The 21642-nt window shown below is 49.4% G+C and overlaps 1 protein-coding gene across 5 annotated transcripts in view; it reads left to right on the plus strand.

Moving 5' to 3' along the window:
* The window catches only part of TBL1X (transducin beta like 1 X-linked), a 247955-nt gene that overhangs the window by 182022 nt on the left and 44291 nt on the right, over nt 1–21642 (plus strand). For 4 of the 5 annotated variants that reach the window (XM_027534937.1, XM_027534939.1, XM_027534940.1 and 1 more), the window contains one exon: nt 4328–4438. The exons of the other annotated variant lie outside the window; for it this stretch is intronic. In XM_027534937.1, the coding sequence (XP_027390738.1) occupies nt 4381–4438 (58 nt within the window). In that variant the 5' untranslated portion in view covers nt 4328–4380. The remainder of the gene's footprint in view (nt 1–4327; nt 4439–21642) is intronic. 5 annotated transcript variants of the gene reach the window in all.

Below are 21642 nucleotides of genomic sequence, written 5' to 3' on the forward strand. Positions count from 1 at the left end.
TACAAACTAAAACTTGGGCACACACGCATTCCATTTGGAGCCTCCTTTTTTTTTTTCACGTAGCACTGTATCATGGATGTCATTGCCGGTCATGAAAATCCTTTTGAGGACTGCAGTCTTACTAGGTTACTGCATTCCCTTATTCAGATGGTGGCACTGGTGGTTAAGAACCCGCCTGCCAGTGCAGGAGACGTCAGAGACGTGGTTTCAGTCCCTGGGTTGGGAAGATCCCCTGGAGGAGAACAGGGCCGCCCGCTCTAGCATTCTTGCCTGGAGAATCCCATGGACAGAGGAGCCTGGCGGGCTGAGGTAATAGGGTTGCAAAGAATCGGACACGCTGAAGCAAGCTAGCACGCATGCATGCCACTGCTGGGCATGTGAACTCTGGTGAGGAAAGAATAGTTCTTTGATTATGTTTATAATTTTGGACCATTGGGCTCCCAAGTAAATAAATATAACTATACAATTAGTGAAAAATCTTAACCTTTGGGGGGACTGTTTTTCTCACTGTAGGATAATATGCATGCAAATACTCTTTAGTAAAATGAAGATAAGTCTGTGGGGGAAGAAAAGGTGAAACCACTGTTGACATTTTCTTGTTTTCTGTCCAATCTATTCTGTATGTACATTCTGCAATAACTGAAGTCCAACCATAAAAGCCATCATTTATTGAATAGTACTCATTACTGTCTTTGGACAACAACGAAAGTTTGCAGTCGTTTTCCAGCAGTTACGTGGCGGCTTCGTTTCAGTTAATGCAAGCTGAGCAGGTGTGTAATGTGATGAAACAGGCTTGCTTCCTCCCCACCTTAGTCTCCAGCAGTGTGTACAAGAGCATTTATATGTAAATGTTGACACACACATTAAGCTTCTAGTCTCATAACTGGCCACTGGAAAACACAGTTTCAATTTGAAAAGAGAGCAATGTTATGGACTTCCCTGGTGGCTCAGTCGGTAAAGAATCCACCTGCAGCAGAGGAGACCCAGGTTCACTCTCTGAGTCGGGAAGATCCCCTGGAGGACGAAATGGCAGCCCACTCCAATATTCTTGCCTGGAGAATCCCATGGTCAGAGGAGCCTGGTGGGCTACATTCCATGGGGTCACATAGGGTTGGACACGACTGATCGGCTAAACTACCCCCAGTATTATGGAGAAGGGAGGCCAGGAGGTGAGTCCTACTATGTTGCAGTCGGCAGAGAATTTGTGAAAGTGCCTTGCTGCAATGAGGTCATTTATAGCAGATTTTCCAGCTCTGGCTTTGCATCCTTACTCAGCGTGGAATCAAGTCCCAGGGCCTTGTCCAGAAGATCACCTTACGCGATGCATTCTTCCAGTGTCCAGGCCAGCAGACTCATAGCAGAGACAAGACCTCAGACCGACTTTTTCTTCCATCCCTGGAGAATGGCGGAAGGGGCCGCATGAGAGGATGTTATAAGACTGTGTCCTAACGGCACCGATTTACTAAGAGAGAAACTTCTGCCATGGATGATATCACACTGAACACCACGCTCCCCACCCTGGAGTGACTGTGTGCTTGTTCCATCGCTGTTTCTGAACCAGGCTCCCCGCCCGTGGGCAGGGAAACTCACTCGCCCTGTCTGTCTTCATCTCCCAGAGCTGACGCTCAAGTGGCTCTGTGGTCATTACATCCTTTAAGATCATCACAGAGCAGGTCAGATTGTGTTGTTTGGGGAGCGGTCCTGTCCCTTCCTGGAGTATGAGAGCATGTTAAATACTGTACACGCAATACAGCCAAACCCTTAGACACCATTTCCCACTCCCTTTAAAAAAAAAAACAAAAAACTATTTTTTTTAACTTTGTACTTGGTATTGCGATGCAGCCGATTAACAACATTGCCGTAGTTGCTGGTAGAAGGCAAAAGGACTCAGCCGTACATTAAATGTATCCCTTATCCCCCAAACTCCCCTCCCATCCAGGCTGCCACATGACATTGAGCAGAGTTCCCTGTGCTGTCCAGCAGGTCCTTGTTGGTTCTCCATGTTAAACACAGCAGTGTGTCCATGTCCATCCCAGACTCCCTGACTATCCCTTCCCCCATCCTTCCCCCTGGTGACCATAAGGTTATTACAGAGCATTGAGCAGAGTTCCCGGTGCTGGACAGCAGGTCCTTGCTGGTTCTCCATGTTAAATACAGCAGTGTGTCCATGTCCATCCCAAACTCCCTAACTGTCCCTTCCCCCATCCTTCCCCCTGGTGACCATAAGGTTATTACAGAGGATTGAGCAGAGTTCCCTGTGCTGGACAGCAGGTTCTGTTGGTTCTCCATTTTAAGTATAACATCATAGACACGACTTCTCTTGCAACTGAATTTTGAACTGTTTTATGACTGTGGTTATTAAGAGTTTTTTGCCACCTGGAAAGTAAGTTATTAAAAAAGGAAAAATACCGTAAATAATCTTCCCTTCAGCTTCCTGATGGATTTCAGCCCCCCAGTGGTTATTTATGTTGGAACACTCATGTTAAGCAGGAAGTCTCCAGACGTGTCATCAGCTCACACTGATTTTTTCTTCTGAAACCAGAACAGTGAGGGAATGTGTGGTTTTTACCACACAGTGAAGACGGTCATTTCCTTTCTGCCCAGTCACAACCACAAAGATTCTCAGATCTACCTAATGGGAGGTGCCTCCGATGAGAACTCTGGAGAAGGGAATGGCAACCTGCTCCGGTATTCTTGCCTGGGAAATCCCATGGACAGAGGAGCCTGGCGGGCCACAGTCCATGGGGGTTGCAAAGAGCCAGGCACGACTGAGCACACACATGCATGAATCAAAACTGGGTCAGGCAAGAAAATAAACACCATGTCACTAATCAAGAACCCATTTTTGTTATTGTTTTTGGAGGCGTGTTCCTGGGGGCGGTGGTGGTCTCTCTGCTTTGAGGATGCTTTGCAGTGGGGCGGAGTAGGATTAAGAGCCCTCCTGTGTCTCTGTGGTGCTCAGGGCCCTGGTCTGGAAGTGTGTGTAGAAGCATGTCATCCTCACCACCTTCCTGGGGGAGGGGGAGGGCAGCGGTTCTTAGCATCCGCAGCTGGCATAGGTAGAAAACTGAGGCCTGTGGTCCACAGCTCCTTAGGGATGAAGGTGCAGTCAGCATCAGGCCTCCTGGCGCAGCCTCAAGCCCCCCCACGCTCCGAGTGCCATGTTCTCTGTTCTTGGTGCCCTCAGGACATGATTGCCTTACCTCCAACCCATCAGTCCTTGGAGGTCTGAACCATTGCCTTGGGGTTCCCCTAACTTCATTGCAGTCACCACAAGCATTTCCCTGGAGGAGGTCATGGCAACCCACTCCAGTGTCCTTGCCTGGAGAATCCCAGGGACGGAGGAGCCTGGCTGGGGCTACATATAGTCCATGGGGGTCGCAGAGGGTCGGACGTGACTGAAGCGACTTAGCACACGCAAGCATTCTGAGCTCTGTAAGAATCCTGCTTGGCCGATGACACAGGCCATCTCAGTCCACAGTCCGGGCACACAGGCTGGTCTTCCTGCCCCTGGGTCCCGAGAAGCACTTGGTTCATCCTTGAAGATGCCATGGTCTTGGCCAGTCTGCCGCAGAACCGAATGCTGTCGTTGCACTCTGTCCACGGGGCAGCTTGCTGACTCCCCGCCTCCTAATAGAAGTCATATCTCCTTGTCGATGACTCAGCTCCTCGCTGTGTATGTCGGGGCCACATGCACCCTGTTGGTTCGGTGACCGTCAGGTTCAGCATGGAACTTGGATGCGTGGGAGGTTGCTGTGAGTCATCTGTGCTGCAGACCCACAGGTGTGACCAGAGCCACGTGGTCACCCAACCTGGGGGTGTCGACAGGACTCTAACCTTCCTCGTCTGTCCAGGGAAGGGCCAGTCGGTGCCACCAGCCACCTTCTGTCTCGGGGTTCCATTGAAGCTCGGTACCAACCGCTGCAGGATCTTCACTGAATCAAGTCGCGGTGTTTGTTCTCATTTTCTGGTGCCCCTGATTTTGTCTCCGTTAATGTGGTTTATAGATGAGTCCATGCCAGCATTATAAAACGCATCAGCTCGTGTTTTGGGGGATACTTTTCACTTGTATGTTTGTATGTTTAGGTAATTATAAAAGCTTTATGTCACCAGGAAATACAGGGGAAATTTTTCATCTGTATGTGTATATATGTTTAGATAATTATAAAACCTTTATGTTACCAGAACGTACGGCAGGAATGGGGCATTAGTTACCTCCTGAGTATTACATGTATCAGTTATTTTCCGAAAGAAATGCGGTTGAGGAGGAACACGCAGGCAGTGTCTGAAACGTCTCTCCGCTTTCTCCTCTTGCCTTTTCCGACAGAGGGTGGTGGCTGCTGCTTCGTAAAGACCTCATCCCCGCGAGGTGAGGCTAAGATGAGCATTACCAGTGACGAGGTGAACTTCCTGGTGTACCGATATCTCCAGGAGTCAGGTAAGAAGCCGGCTTCCTGCCCGGAGCGGCAAAAAAAAACACCTTCCAACACGCCACCTGCAGGGCCAGCAACCACGGATGGAAAACCCGGTCTATAGGGAAGAGAGAGCTCCGGACACCCTCATTCAGAGGACTGAAGGGAGGCGGAGAAGGGGCTGGGCCGTCTTGCTCTTGGGGCGGGATGAGGGAATGTGTTCTTGTTTGTGCTGACATTTCTGTTCACCTGAAGCCAGCCTGGAATGAAGATCAAGTGAAGGGAAAGTGAAGTCACTCAGTCCTGTTCGACTCTTTGCGACCCCGTGGACTATGCGGTCCATGGGATTCTCCAGGACAGAATACTGGAATGGGTGGTCTTTTGCTTCTCCAGGGGATCTTCCCGAGCTGAGGAATTGAACCCAGGTCTCTTTAAATTGCAAGCAGATTCTTTACCGTCTTAAGCCACCAAGGAAGTACCTCTAATAAAGTGAAATCAAGGGTTAGTCACTCAGTCTGAGTCTTTGTAACCCGAACACCTATAGCTGACCAGGCTCCTCTTTCCATGGGATTTTCCAGGCCAGAATACTGGAGTGGGTGGCCTTTCCCTTCTCCAGGGGGATCTTGCCCACCAAGGGATTCAACCCAGGCCTCCCGCACTGCACGCAGATTCTTCACCAGCTGAGCCACAGGGGAAGCCCATTTTGATCAAGGGCAGTTGTGATAGATGCGGTGAGGGGCGGGGAGGATTTGGTGTTCTGGGTCCCCATCCTCGGGAGGGCGTTTGTGGTCTGGTGTGTATGTATGGTGCATCCACATGGGGGTGGGGCGGTTGGTGTTCTTGGTCCCGACCATAGGGGAGGGTGTTTATGGGCTGGGGTACACATATGGTGTATATACGTGGGGGGTGGGGTGATTTCATGTTCTCAGCTCCCACCATAGGGAGGGCATCTGTGGGCTGGTGTGTGTACATGGTGTATATATTATAGGGTGGGGCGATAGGTGTCCTTGGCTCCCACCATAGGGAGGCTGTTTATGGGCTGGTGTATATACGTGGGGGGTGGGCTGATTTCATGTTCTCAGCTCCCACCATAGGGAGGGCATCTGTGGGCTGGTGTGTATGTATGGTATATATGTTATAGGGTGGGGCGATAGGGTGTCCTTGGCTCCCACCATAGGGAGGGTGCTTATGGGCTGCTGTATACATGTGGTGTATATACATGAGGGGTGGGGTGATCTGAGTGTTCTCAGCCCCCACCATAGGGAGGGCATCTGTGGGCTGGTGTATACATATGGGGACTTCCCTGGTAGCTCAGCTGGTAAAGAATCCACCTGCAGTGGAGGAGACCCCAGTTCCATTCCTGGGTCAGGAAGATCCCCTGGAGGAGGGCATGGCAACCCACTCCACTATTCTTATCTGGGGAATTCCATGGACAGAGGTGCCTGGCGGACTGCAGTCCATGGGGTCGCAAAGCATCTCGGACACAGCTGGGCAGCTAAACACACAAGCAAACATATAAATGTGTGTGTGTGTGTGTGTGTGTGTGTGTGTGTGTGTGTGTGTGTATGGAGGTGGGGTGTTTGGTGTTCTTGATGCCCACCATAGGGAGGATACTTATGGGCTGGTGTATATATATGAAGGTGGGGTGATTTTATATTCTTGGCCCCCACCATAGGAAGGGCTTTTGTGGTCTGGTATATATGTATGTGTGTGTGTGTGTGTGTGTATATATATGTATATATAGGGAGAGGGTAGAGTGATTGGTGTTCTTAGCCCTCACCATAGAGAGGATATTTATGGGCTGGTGTATACATATGGTATGTATACACGGGGAGTGGGGTGATTGGATGTTCTCAGCCCCCACCACAGGGAGGGCATTTGTGGGCTAATGTATACATATGGTGTATATACATGGGGAGTGGGGTGATTGGATGTTCTCAGTCCCCACCATAGGGAGGGCATTTGCGGGCTGGTGTATACATATAGTGTGTGTATGTATATGTATGTGTGTGTGTGTGTGTATGTATGTGTGTGTGTATATATATATAGATGGATGGGGTGGGGTGTTTGGTGTTCTTGGTCCCGGCCACAGAGAGAGCGTTTGTGAGCTGGTTACAGATCCGTGTACAGAATTGGTGTGGGGTAACTCAGTGGGGCGGCTTGAACAAAAATGCACTGTCCCAGCGCCGTGGAGGACAGCAGTCCAAAGCAGGGTGCCAGCTGGCTTGCTCTCTTCCCGAGACTGTCTGCCCCACGGGGGTCTGCTCCTGCCTGTCTGCCAGCTTCGGCTGGACCGTCTTTGGCACTCCTTGCTTCATAGGCGCTTTGTCCCCCGAGACCTGCCTTCCCCTTCACGAGGCGTTCTCCCTGTGTGCGTGTCACTCTCTGTCCACATTTGTCGGACTTCTCCTTTTTGTAAAGACACAGTCATAGTGGATTACGGGGCTCACGGTATTCCAGCACAACCTCGTCTTAACAGATGACATCTGCAGGGACCCTCTTCCAAGCGCCGTCACATTCTGAGCCGTGCTGTGGGCTAGGGCTACCAGCCTATGCCGTTGCGGCGGACACAGTTCAAGCTATAACAGTCAGTTCTGTGCATATTGAAGCTTGATTCACTTTGTGTCACATTTTCTGTAGTCTGCAAATTGATTATTCGAGAAAGAAACCAGTTCTCACATCCCACTTCCGCACATGCTATCATTGAGGTTGATCCAAGTGTGAGTCCCTGGGTCCAGACTCTTTCAGAATGAGCCCAGAAGGGTGAGATGGGCCAGTCTTGCAGGCGACCCAAATGGCTCGATTCTGATCCTCGAACAAAAAGGATAAAATATGTGGGGCATGCCACATGTTATAAATAAACCTCTCCCCATGCAAGCCTGAGGTCTCTGTTTCTGCTGTCCACCCTAGCTATCATTATTCATGAAGAGTACACCTTCTTTCTACATGTACATTTGACCATTTGGATTAGCTCTTGCTAGATATTTCCTATGAAAAAAATGATGAGCAGAACAAAATATGTACCACCTCATCCCTCGTCAATCAGGAAGATCAACCCATGGCTCTGATAACTTAACCTTGGAAATTAACCAGGAAATCTCTCACCTGGAGTCCAAGTGTCCTCCCAGCACTGATCTCATAGATTCCCAGAGATGTCTGCAGATGAAAATTCCACGTGCCAAACCCTGCCTCCCTGAAGACTTCCAGCTTGGAATTCAGGATTCTTTCTCTTTAGAAACACTTGCACAAAAATAGGCTGAAAAAGTGCAGTCCAAATGTGTAAACAATCTTAAGGTGAAATTGCCATCCCTCTGTGAACATGAAGGTAAATAGAGACTTGGGAAAGAAAACTTTTGTGTAACCTAGAGAAAGGTTTCTCCCGGTGGGCAGTCCCCAGGGCCCCCCGGGGCAAGAGTGTTGCTGGCCTCTTTGAATAAACACAGAAATGTCTAATCCCTCCCCCCAGAAAAGCGAGACTTCCTTTTTTAGGATTTGTTTACATTTGTCTCACATTTGTTGAGAAACTTTCTGTAACCAGGCGACTGAGAAAGGAGCCTTGGGAGACACAGTGTATTCCATCAATGCCCATTGTGTGTAGCATCTGCTGACCGGCTGTCCTAATTTTTCAGAGCCTTGAGTAGAATCCCATAGATCGAGTGAGGAGTTAAGAGATGACTGTGTGTTCCTCTGACGACTGTGCGTCCGGGAACTGCCTCTGGTACCCCCACGAGGGCATACTCCAAAGAAGAAATGCCTAATGTTGTTAAACGTTCATTGTGGGATTGTTTAACATTTATCTCAAATCCTCACGCTTTGGTTAGGTGGTGGTTTAGTTGCTCAGCTGTGTCTGATGTTTTGCAACCACATAGGCTGTAGCCCACCAGGCTCCTCTGGCCATGGGGATTCTCCAGGAAAGAATACTGGAGTGGGTAGCCTTTCCCTTCTCCAGGGGATCTTCCTGACCCAGGGATCAAACCCAGGCCTCCTACACTGCAGGCAAAGTCTTTACTGACTGAGCCACCAGGGAATTTACTGAGCAGCCATCAAGTGGACAGAGCATGTTCTTGGCCTCATAACGTCTCCTTTCTAGCTGAAAGGAGGGGAAGGAAATGGAAGGGAAGGGAAGGAAGAGGGCAGAAGGGGAAGGAAGAAGAGGGAATGAAGAAAGGAAGAGGAAGGAAGGGACAGGGAAGAAGGGGAAGGAAGGGGGAGGAAGGGGAAGGAAAAGAAGGCAGGAAGGAGAAGGAAGGACTCTCCTGATCAAGTATCTGTGCTGTCTCTCCTTTACCAGCATCAAACCCATCATCCATAAATTCTCTGTCACGCTAGGTGACTCACTCAGCTCCTCCCAGTGTGGCTTCTCCACTAGGGGTTTGAAAGTTCCTAGGTCTTTAGTCATGTCACCCCCCAGGCTATGTGTGTAGAAGGTGTGTGCGTAGGAGGTTGGGAGATGGCAGGTGGGGAGGACCCTGCAGGGAGGCAGACCTCTGGATCTCTGGGGGTCTGCTGTTGGCTGTACAACCAGGCAGCGGGTAGACCCAGAATATTCCAGCCCACCTCAAGGCACAAGTTCTCTGCCACCGCAGGGGCTGGGCTGGTGCAGTCGGGCAGCACATGTGCCGGTCAGGATGTTCAGGGCTGCAGGGAAAACGGTGCCCATCAGAACATTGATTCCTCACGCACCCCACCCCACCAGATAGCTGGGAGGCGCAGTGCAGAAGCAACACTTTCCTGAAAGTGTTACGACAAAATGCACATCACATCTCTGCAAACTCAGGAAAAGTATCTTGAAAAGGGGCTTCCTTTTCTGCCCTCAAGAGGCAGAATTCGCATCATCTAGGGTTCCTCTCTGGCCTCCCTCCGCCCTGCCGTGGATTCCACAGCCTCTAAAGCAGAGGGGATTTCATGGCGTCACTGTTGTCTAAAGCAAGGGCCGTGCCTGTGGAAGGTGCTGTCTGGATGCTATTGTTCATGGTTGCTCCTCCTGGCATCCAGATAAAGAAGATCGGTTAGTGTGCAAGGCTTTTTTTTTTTTTTTTTCAGTTCAGCTGGAGATTTTGAGCAGCCCCAGCAGCAAAGTGGCTTAGTTGTGCTTTTAATTTTTATGTTTTGCATGAGTTGCGGCAGTCCGCTTTGGAGGGCTAGGAGTCCATCAGCCTCTGCCTCTTGGGGGTTAATCATGTGGTCGCTTTTGTCATCCTGACGATTTGTAAGAAGCCGATTGAGGCAGAGCGTCTCTGCCACCCAGCCTGGCAGTTCCCTTCATGGTCAGTGTCCAGCTTCTCCATCCCTTTGCACCTTCATCTCTACCATTTTTTTTTTTTTTACATAGAGTATCATTTTCACGCCAGAAAATTGACCCTTTTTAGAATACAGATGTTCAGAGTGATACAAACACCTGCACAAACAAGATATGGAATGGTTCCACCAAAAACTCCCCCTTTGTAGTCTCCTCCTCACCCCACCGCAGCTGCTGGTGCCACCGGTCTGCTTCCTGGCACTAGAGTGTTGCCTCTGCGATTGTGACTGAGAAGTGAATCTCTGCAGCGTGTACCCTTGAGAGTCTGGCTTTTCTGACTCAGTGCATCTGAGATTGGCTAACGCTGGTGCATACTTCAGTAGTACTTCCTTTATATGCTACATGGTCTTCTATTTCCTATGGGCTTCCACAGTGGTAAAGAACTCGCCTGCCAATGCAGGAGATGCAGGTTCAATCCCTGGGTTGGGAAGATCCCCTGGAGGAGGGCATGGCAACCCACTCCAGTATTCTTGCCTGGAGCATCCTATGGACAGAGGAGCCTGGCAGGCTATGGTCCATGGGGTCGCAAAGAGTTGGACATGACTTAAGAGACTAAGCGTGGCCCAGTATTCTGTTTTATGGATGCAGGGCGGTTAGTCGTTTGTCCTGTGGAAGAGCATTTGGGTGGTTTCCAAGCTACGACTAAGGCTCCTGGGGGCATTTGCACATAGGCTTTTGTGGTCTGGGGTTTTCCTTTTTCTTGGGCAGCTGTCTGGGAGGCGCACTGCTGGGCCAGGTGACAAAACTGGGTTCAGTTTATCAGAATCTACCGCGTCTGCTTTGGTCTCCCTCAACAGCAAGGCAATTCACAGCCGCTGGTGGTTTTATATTATAGATTTCATTCCTGCCACAGAGCTAATGATAATCAGTGCCTGGGGCACAGGGAATATTGGAAAATAGGTAAAAAGACATTGGTCTCCTGCAGATATATCTGCACAATACTGATGAAATGCTAACGCTTCCTCTCAGGGTTTGGAATTAGCCTCTGTGAACCTGTTACTGGGGTCGTGGTTCCCATGGATCCGCTGAGTGGGACAGGGTCCACACGTGCCCGCCTGCTTCTCCTGAGCCAGTGCACCCTTCTGCAGAAAACTGGGTGGGAGGCGCTGGGTGGAATGCTAGGTAGACAGCAGGTAGATACTGCAGCCATGAAATTAAAAGACGTTTGCTCCTTGGAAGAAAAGCTGTGACCAACCTAGACAGCGTATTAAAAAGCAGAGACATTACTTTGCCAACAAAGGTCCATCTAGTCAAAGCTATGGTGTTTCCAGTAGTCACGGATGGATGTGAGACTTGGACATCCAACTTTATAAAGAAACTGGAGTTTCTTTATAAAGAAAGCTGAGTGCCGAAGAATTGGTGCTTTTGAACTGTGGTGTTGGAGAAGACTCTTGAGAGTCCCTTGGAGTGCAAGGAGATCCAACCAGTCCATCCTAAAGGAGATCAGTCCTGAGTATGCACTGCAAGGACTGATGTTGAAGCTTAAACTCCCATCCTTTGGCCACCTGATGCGAAGAGTTGACTCATGGGGAAAGACCCTGATGCTGGGAAAGATTGAAGGTGGGAGGAGAAGGGGACGACAGAGGATGAGATGTTGGATGGCATCACCAACCTGATGGACGTGAGTTTGAGTAACTCCGGGAGTTGGTGATGGACAGGGAAGCCTGGTGTGCTGCAGTCCATGGGGTCGCAAAGAGTCAGATGTGACTGAGTGATTGAACTGAACTTGATATGCTTAGTCCCTAAGTCATGTCTGACTCTTTGCACCCCCATGGACTGTAGCCCGCCGGGCTACTCTGTCCATGGGACTTCCCAGGCAAGAATACTGGAGTGTTTTGCCATGCCCTCCTCCAGGGGATCTTTGCCACCCAGGGATCGAACCCATGTCCTCTGAGTCTCCTGCACGGGCAGTCAGGCGCATTACCATTGCCCCACCTGGGAAGACAGGAGCCAAGACTGCACGTGCATTGATTTGCATGGGTATTCATGCAGATTCACCCAAGGTGTTCATGGCTTGGGGGGCATATTTCCCCTCCCTCTAGCATTGGGACCAACGTCTGCACACCGTGAAAAACAGATAGAACCTTTAATCGAAACCATTTGACGACTGTGGTGGTAGCTCTGACAGCGAACCAGAAACACGAGTGAGAGATTGGGTTTCCCGAATGTTTTGTCGGGTGTTACCAGGCTGGGTGTCCCCAGTGGCTGTCATTTGAAACACTTGAGACAATAAAAGCAGCCTTTGGTTACGGCGCAGATGGCAGAAATTCGTTTCGCATATATCAGAAATCAACACGATGGTGCATTTCTCTGCTTATTGTGGGGATTTAACAACATTCGCGCCTGGCGTGCTGCGGTCCATGGGCGTCTCAAAAGAGTCTTGGGTTCGACTTAGCGACTGAACAACAACAAGAAAAAGACCTTCTAGGGCCTTCCCTGGTGCTCCAGTGGTTAAGCCTTCACCTAACAACGTGGGGGTTGTGGGTGCGATCCCTGGCTGGGGAGCTAAGATGCCATGTGCCTCGAGGCCAAAAACCCCAGAACGTAGAACAGAAGCAACATGGCGAGACATTGAGTAAAGACTAAAAAATTAAATAAGATTGAAAACTCCTTATACAGTGAAGTATGCTTCCTGCTTTGTCGTGGTTCATGGTCAGGAGGCTAATCTATTATGCATATCTGTTGCCTACCTTAGCACAGCCATACCTGCTCTCTTCTGCGAGGAGCGCTGGTGGTTTTCAAACAGAAGCGCCTACAACATGGGACAGGAGCTATTTTCTGTTGTGGTTCAGTCGCTCAGTCGTGTCCAGCTCTTTGCGGACCCCATGGACTGCAGCACACCAGGCCTTCCTGTCCATCGCTGACTCCCGGAGCTTACTCAAACTCATGTCCATTGAGTTGGTGATGCCATCCAACCATCTCATCCTCTGTCGTCCCCTTCTCCTCCAGCCTTCCATCTTTCCCAGCATCAGGGTCTTTTCCAGTGAGTCTGCTCTTCACATCAAGTGGTCAAAGTATTGGCGCTTCAGCTTCAGTATCAGTCCTTCCAGTAAGTAGTCAGGGTTGATTTCCTTTAGGATGGACTGGTTTCAAGCCCATATCTGCACTCATGTGACTGGCCAGGCAGAATCAGGCATGTTTCCTTTGATTTACATAATACGCACATGGCTCTGTGGTCTGTATTATCCTTGTGAATTCATGTTACATAACCAGACTCTTGAGGTTTTAAATGGAAGGTAGATGGCATTTTTTTCATGCATTTCGTGGAGCTTCTGTTAGGAGAATGGTTAGAAAGATTTCCTGACCAGGTAGCACACACATATGCCCTTTCTTGCCCCGCCTCACATCAGATTCCAAGTAAGATTTAGGTGGCATTTTCTCTCCGCAGGCAAGTCCAGGCACAGAGCCAAAGGATGGTTCTGTTCTGAACACACAGAGGTATGACTCTGCAGAAATGTTCCTGAGCAGTGTAAAAATTATGCATATTGGTAGTCCAGGGATTAAAAATCCACCTGCCGATACAGGTGGCACAGGTTTGATCCCTGGCCCGGGAAGATCTCACATGGTGTAATTCACTGAATAAGTGCTTCCCAGGTGGCTCAGTTGGAGAAGGCAATGGCACCCCACTCCAGTACTTTTGCCTGGAAAATCCCGTGGACGGAGAACCCTGGTGGGCTGCAGTTCATGGGGTCGATAGAGTCGGACACGACTGAGTGACTTCACTTTCACTTTTCACTTTCATGCATTGGAGAAGGAAATGGCAACCCACTCCAGTGTTGTTGCCTGGAGAATCCCAGAGACAGGAAGCCTGGTTGACTGCTGTCTGTGGGGTCGCACAGAGTCGGACACGACTGAAGCAATGCAGCAGCAGCAGCAGCAGCAGCAGGTGGCTCAGTGGTTAAATAAAAAAAAAACTCTGCCTGCCAATGCAGGAGACCTGGGTTCGATCCTGGGGTGGAGAAGATTCCCTGGAGAAAGAAAGGCAACCCACTGCAGTCTTCTTGCCTGGAGAATCCCATGGACAAAGGAGCCTGGTGGGCTACAGTCCACAGGGTCACAAAGAGTCAGACATGATGGAGTAGCTTTCACATAGACCCTGTGTGCCTAGGTGATGCTCACACACCGATCTGAAAGGAGGGAAGCTGAAGGTTTGCAGTCAGGTGACCCATCACCTGAAAGTCATTCCCTGCTTTTGACACTGTCCTACGGTGAGAGAAGATGTCACGGTTGAAGGTGGCCAGGTGAAATGACTCCACTGTTTTCACAGCTTATGATCATCTTGAAATTACTGAAATAAAAAAGACCAGAGAAATCATGACTTTACGCTTCCATGGTCTGCAGAGCTTTGCCTATGACTGAGACAGAGAAGGTGGTCAGTAATACAAATGCAGCCGAGACATTTTAATTAAGATTTTGCAGGTCGTTAGCCAAGGCTCAGGCCTCGGTTCTGATGGAGTGTCTTTTGTATAATGGGTTCGAGTGTTACCATGTTAGCTTAGAAGCGGATAGCCACACAGCCATTCTGGGGCTTTTGGCAACAGAAAAATAATAGAGTCATCTGAAGGTGAACAGTGGTGGTTGTGTATCCAGAGCCAGATTTTTGCTTCGTTGGTAATTCAGCAGACTCAAGTGTGCATCATAGGCCAGGCTCACCTGGCCCGTTCCTCCTGGAACATTGTCGTGAGAAGCTGTTCTGCATTTGATTGGCACCATAGGCGTTGGACAGGCTGTATCGTTAGCAGAAGGATAAAAGTCCATATTCAGGGACTTGCCCTGGTGGCATCATGGATAGGAATCCACCCCCCAGTTCAGGGGACCCCGGTTCGATCTCTGGTGTGGAAAGATGCCAGTGCTGGAGAGCCACTAAGCCCATGAGCTGAAACGACCTGAGCCCACGTGCCCCTCGAACCCATGCTCTTGCAACAAAAGAAGCCACTGCAATGAGGAGCTCAGGCACTGCAACTCGAGAGTAGCCACTGCTGGCCACAACCAGAGCAAAGCCCGCCCACAGCACCGAAGACCCATCACAGCCGAAAATCAATCAATATTTTAATAGTGTTCTTCGGTGTTCTTCTGCGTTCCTGGTCCTGTGTCTTGCCAGGTTTTCAGTATCCCCTTCATGGTCTTCACTTGTAGATTTCTCCTAGGTGGGCAGAGTTTGAGGGTCTTAATCTCTTGCATTGATGCTTTTGAGCTGTGGTGTTGGAGAGGACTCTTGAGAGTCCCTTGGACTGCAAGGAGATCCAACCAGTCCATCCTAAAGGAAATCAGTCCTGAATATTCATTGGAAGGACTGATGCTGAAGCTGAAACTTCAGTCCTTTTGCCACCTGACTCGAAGAACTGGCTCATTTGAAAAGACCCTGATGCGGGAAAAGATTGAGCGCAGGAGGAGAAGGGGACAACAGAGGATGAGATGGTTGGATGGCATCACCGACGCGATGGACATGAGTTTGAGTGAACTCCGGGAGTTGGTGATGGACAGGGAGGCCTGGTGTTCTGCAGTTCATGGGGTCGCAAAGAGTCGGACACGACTGAGCAACTGAACTGAATCTCTTGGAGGGACTCTGAATGGTCAGAACAGCATGCATTATCTGAAGACGCTCGACCTTTCTCAGAGGCCTGGCTTCCTGAACCTCAGCACTGTTGATGTATGGGCTGGGTGGCTACGCTGTATTGTAGGTTCTTAAGACCGCATCCCTGGACTCCACCCACTGCATGACAGGAACGCCCTGCTCCCCTCGCCCTCCCTGGTGACAACCAAAGATGTCTCTGACCTTTACCAAATGTCCCTCTGAGGGCAAAACCACCCCTAGTTGAGAACCACTGATAACACATCCTTCAGTTGTGAGATGTGTTTCTTCAGTTAGTTTTTATTGCAAAGTGGAGTTGTAACGAGATTCTCATTTCTCCCTTCTGTTTCGTCTTCTTGGGCTGCATTTTGATTCTTTCTGCAGAAAGCAAATGAAACTCTTAACAGTGGTCCTAGCGGTCCCTGTTGTTATAAAATTTTTCCAGAGTATTTTTCCCCTTGAAGAAGGGGGGAGCTTCTGCCAGTACTGTTCTCCAGCAGATAATAAAATAATTGGGAGTAGCTGTCTTCAATCTGGGTTTTGTTTTTCTTTGGGTTTTGGTTTTTTCTGGACTCCCGGTGAGGAGATTAGATAACCAGGAAAAGGGTGTTACTCTTAACATTCGTGAATAATTGCGTCTCCAGAAATGATTCAGCAGCATTGCCCTCTAATTCTAGCGGCTGACAGATCACCCTGTAGGCTCCACTGTGTTTCCTGGGAGCTTGGACTGCCTTCTTATGCTAGACACGTTTCCCCCACCCCGGATTTGGGAAGGCATTTTAATGGTTCAGCTAGCTTAATTTAAACCCAGGTTCAGGGCTCATTGTTCAGCTGAGTTGCTAAAAATACTTCTCTGACTGCGGTGGCATTTTTACATTGCTAATGTTGTCCCCATTTAAAAAGAGGATCCTTATGAAACGGTAAAGGCAAGCACTTCTGTGAGGCAGTGGTAGCCTCTGCTTTAGAAAGCATACAGGAAAATACTCATCAGATAATAAGTAAGGAATACCTGAATGGTTTGTCCGCACGAGCACAGGATAAAAGTAATTTAAAAGCAGGTGAGGGAAATCCCTGGTGGTCCAGTGGCTAGGACTTGGTGTTTTCACTGCTGGGACTGGGGTTCGATCCCCAGTTGGGGATCTACAATCCTGCAGGCTGTGAGGACGGAAAGGGAGGGAGGGAGCAAGGAAATGAGTCAGGTGAAACAGAAATGTCTCATTTCTTTGTTTCCAGTTCTTTGGTGATGTATCCCTGTCTCCTAGACTACCCCTAGGCTCTGTGATTTGCTAGAAGGAGTCACAGAATTTGGGCTTCCCTGGTAGCTCAGTTGCTAAAGAATCTGCCTGCAATGCAGGAGTCCCCGGTTCGATTCCTGGGCGGGGAAGATCCACTGGAGAAGGGATAGGCTACCCACTCCAGTATTCTTGGGCTTCCATTGTGGCTCAGCTGGTAAACAAAGAATCTGCCTGCAATGCGGAAGACCTGGGTTCAGTCCCTGGGTTGGTAAGATCCCCTGGATAAGGGATAGGCTACCCACTCCAGGATTCCTGCCTGGAGAATTACATGGTATAGTCCATGGGGTCGCCAAGTGTCGGATAGGACTGAGCGACTTTCACAGAATTTAGTAACTGTTACACTCGCAGTGGATTACAACAAAAAGATACGGATTATAACAACAAAAAGATACGGATTTTAACCTACTTCATAGTGGTATATTGGGTACTTGACGGTTGCTAAGATCCTGGAAATGTTCTCAGTGAAGTAAGTAAAGGTTAATCATGTGAGGTGCTGCATATGTGAGCTGAGCGTATTGTGTAGTTCTTCCACAGCGTATATCCATGTATCAGATCATCACAGTGCATACCCCAAACTTACACTTTGTTAGGTGGCACTTACGTCTCAAGAAAGTCAATCGAAAAGACCAACACGTTAATCAAAGTCGATGCTCCATTTTTGTTACATTCCTCTTAATCGTATACAGTTGGGTGTATATTCTGTTTGTTCAGCTTTCTTGTTTACACAGTATCCAAGAGAACCCTTTGTTTGAATTGATAGCTTCAGTTTTTCTCCATTGAGATGTAATCCGTAGGTAGGTGCCAAGTCACTTCAAGTGACTCTCGGCATCTCTGGCGACCCTACGGACTGGGGGAATTCTCCAGGCAAGAATTCTCCAGGAGTGGGCTGCCTTGCGTTCCTCTAGGGGATCCTCCCCACCCAGGGATCTAACCCGCATCCCTTAAGTCTCCTGCATTGGCAGGAGGGTTCTTTACCCCTAGCAGCACCTGGGAACAACCCCCACCCCCCTCCCAAGTTAAAAAGAGACAGGTTACAGTCAGCCGAGGGCAAAGGTGCATGGGGTCCAGTCCAGGAGAACCAGGCACAGACTTGGGGGTGTCCCCTCCTGGCTGAGCAGTGTGATGACACCTGGTTCTCCCAGCAGCATGTCCGATGGCAAAGGGGCTGAGTTGTTAGCCACCCAAGCTTTGCCATCCAGGCTTTTATGTGGACCTGCAGCTCTTGTCGAAGGGGCAGGAGCACCTGGGCAGACCCAGGCTGTCCGCCCAGCCCCAGTCCCCTCCAGGTGGACACCATGGTGTGGGGTGGTGTAACGGTCACGTGTGCACTTGTGTGTTTTTACCTCATGTTTGAAAACTCACTGTAAAAAGTGTAAGGGTGGGTAAGTAACTGGAGAATGTGATACCCACGCCTCTCACATAGAAAGCACCCCCCCAGGAGAGCTTTGTGGGGGCAGGGCTGCACACACCTCCCGCAGCAAAGCTTGCCCACGCTTCCTTTGCAGGACAGAGCTCAGTCTGCGGGGGGCCATCTCCCCTTAGGCCCCTTAGGGCTTTCGAAAGACCCTGCACTGGGTTGGGGTCATCTCATCCCAAACCCTCTTCGATTGGTGCCCGTTGCCAACGAGCTCCTCTTCATTCAAAAACAAAAGTGTCTTCCTGAACTGCTGTTTGGGTGTGATGATAACCCACTGAAGCGTAGCAAAACGGAACCGTGGTGCGGTTGCTCTCGACACACCCCCGAGATTCTCAGCCATCCCGGTTTCCCATGCGGTTGCGGTTCTGCCATCTTTTCTGAGTTTGCTGCCCTCCGTCATCTGTGTGTTCAAAGCTCAGATTCAAGCTTAGCCATTCCTGTGCTTGTTGACTTGTCAGAGAATTGGGAGAAAGCAGTGCGCTAAAAAAGCACTTGCAAATTGGCCGAGTGTTTGTAAGTTGTTGTTTAGTCACCCAGCCACGTCTGATTCTTGCGCGATCCCGTGGACTATAGCTCCCCCCAGGTTCCTCTGTCTGTGGGATTTTGTGAGTGAGAATACTGGAGTGGGTTGCCACTTCCTTCTGCAGGGAATCTTCCCAACTCAGGGATTGAACCTGCGTCTCCTGGGTCTCCTGCCTTGGCAGGTGGGTTCTTTACCACTTGAGCCACCCAGGAAGCCTGCGTGTAGGTTACACTTGTTTCAGCGTGTGTCTTACTCAATATAGCCAAATCATTTCCATGCGTATGGCCATCAGAGGAAGGTCAGGTGCTGTTGAAGAAGTCCTTACGACTTCCTAGGCCATTGGTTCCTCCTTTAAAGGGTGGGGACGATATGAAAAAGCCTCAGATGGTTCCCGTTTCCTTTTTTAGCTGAGATGAATTAACCGTGCTCAGCACGGTGCCTGTTTCCAAAGATCATACACCATCACATTTAAGATCTGCCTGCTCTGAAATTCTAATGTGACCTTCAAAATGTCCAGCTTTGATGTACTTCATTCTGCCAATCACAGCTCCCTTTCTTCCTTCCAGACTCGGCGAGCCGGTCATCTGGACTGTCAGACACAACACTGTCCTTTTTTCTCCCGAGTGTCTGTCTGTAGCCCTAGTGACGTCTCCTCCGTCCACGTCTAAAATGCCACTATCCCAAAGGTGACATCCTTTTTTCTTTCCCTCCCGCATCCAGGTCTGCGGGCAGTGGGGTGCTCTTTCTGCAAGTGTAGGTTTCCATCCTTAACTCGCATCTCATCCCCTGTCTGGGGGTGGGAGTGGGTGGTCTCTCCCCAGCGTCTCCTCAGATCCCCCAGTCTGGGGGGGGCCACCTCCAGCCTCTCCGTTGCCTTCAGTACTGCTGTTAGTTGTGTATTTCCCAAGCATCCTTCAGCATGATCCCACACTGAGAGCACTGCCATTTCCTGACCACCGTTCCTCCCCTGCAAAGAAGAACTTCCTCTGACCCCCGTAACCTCATCCAGGTTTCACGTGGAAATGTCAGAATCGCTGTCATCTATTTCTCGTCCACGGTATCTTTCCGACCGCCCCCATGCCCAGTCCTCTCATCCTCGCGTCTCTGTCTGCCAGGCACTCCCTATATCTTATCAGGGTTTCCATCTGTTCCGCTGCTTTGTCTGAATGACTGTAGCTCCCATTTATTGAGCATGAGCTGTGTGCCGGGCATGATTCTCAGTTCTTGATGAGTCAAACTGTTTCCCCCTAAGATGGAGATGGCGCTTCCCTGGTGGCTCAGATGATAAAAAAGAGTCTGCCTGCAGTGTAGGAGACCCAGGTTCGATCCCTGGGTCGGGAAGATCCCCTGGAGGGGAGGGCATGGCAACCCACTCCAGTATTCTTGCCTGGAGAATCTCACAGACAGAGGAGCCTGGCAGGCTACAGCCCATGGGGTTGCAAAGAGTTGGACACGACTGAGCAACTAACGCTTTCATTTTATTTTCAAGAAGTAGATACAGCTGCCTCCATCGTTGACAGGTGAGTGACCCAAAGTGTTGAGAAGATAGCGGCTTGCCCAGGTCATGCTGCCAGGAAGTCACAGAGCTAGAATTCAGAACACACCCTCTGGCTCCAGAATCTTCCACTTAAATGATTTTTCTTCACTCTTAACGTGCTGGGATGGTGGATTTCTTTCTCAGCATTAAGTCTGCATTCCTGAAATAAATCCCATGTGGCCTGGACATTTTGTCCTCTTCACTGAATTCCGTTTTGTTAATTCTCTGTCTGCTATGTTCATGTCTGTTTTACTGAGGGAAGCTAGGCAGTGATGTTCCTTTTCCAATATTCTCATTAGGTTTGCATCTTAGGGTTATACAAGCCGACGGATCAAAAACCGCTTTCCTGAAGACCTGTAGTCCCATAATTTAGGTCTCTCCCCTGGATCAGTTTGCAGAATCTTACTTTAAAAGGTATTGTTTTTGTCTCTATCGCAACCAGTCATTTCTGTCTTTGTGGTCCAAAAGCAGCCATCAAAAGTACATAGACCATTGAGAGTAGCTGTGTTTCAATAAAACTTTATTTATAATAACAAGCCAGGGGCCAGATTTGGCCCAGAGGATACAGCTTGCAGACTCTTGTCTGAGGCTGCCCATAGAATACATATGTTTCTTCCTGTCCAGGGAACCTGGACACAGTGTTTGTATCCTGAGTATTTATTACTTCCTTGTCCTTTGAACATGTCTGTAGTCCTCCCTTGTCTATACATGTATTTCCCATCCTTGGTTCTCTTCTACCAGAGACGACATTTTGCCATATCTGCATACACCTAAAAGTATTTTGTTAATGATTACTAACATTTTTCCTTAAAATTGAAGCAGTTAACTTTTCACTAAATTTTCAAATACATCTACTATCGTGTTTGCATAATGCACAATTAAAACAATAATTGTTAGATATTAAATATCTACCCCCCGTGCTTTGTAAAATTGTTTCAGGTACCATCAGAGGTACGGGCACTCTCCAGGAATGTGATGTGCCCCGATTAAGCAGTTGTCAGGATTTTCAGCTCTACCAAATGTCTCTCGCTGGCCCTGTTGAGTGGTGGCACTGCTCTAGTGCTAGGGTTGGAAGAAGACACACTAGAGGAGGAAGTCTTTTTCTCCCCACCTAGGGAATAAACAGGCGTCTTGACACAGGGGCTGCTAAACGTGAGGTTGGCGGTGTTCACAGGGGAGCAGGGGAGGGGTGCAGACAGAAGGAGGCATTTGAACTAGAACTCTTCAGGGGAAAAAGGAAGCAGAGCATTTCAAGCAACATCATCAAGGGCCTGCGTTAATGTCACAAGGCTCAGCAAAAGCCGGTTACACTGTTGAGGGGTGAAGACACATCTTGGCAAGAAGTACAAAGGGTGCAGGATGGGAGGAAGGGGAAGGAAGTACAGGGACTCTGGGTCACGGGCAGCAGGTGAAGGCCGGGGTGTCCGACGGGAAGCCCGTTGGCTAGTTTTTGAAAATGAAATCTGAAGGCCATGCACATGAGGGATGACTCTCTGTGAAAACTGAGACTCCACCAGAATGGTGTGAATGCTAAGTCGCTTCAGTGGACCCTTTGGAGTGACTCTTTGCAACCCCATGGACTATAAG

Source organism: Bos indicus x Bos taurus, chromosome X (genome assembly GCF_003369695.1).
Source record: "Bos indicus x Bos taurus breed Angus x Brahman F1 hybrid chromosome X, Bos_hybrid_MaternalHap_v2.0, whole genome shotgun sequence".
Classification (NCBI taxonomy): Eukaryota; Metazoa; Chordata; class Mammalia; order Artiodactyla; family Bovidae; genus Bos; species Bos indicus x Bos taurus.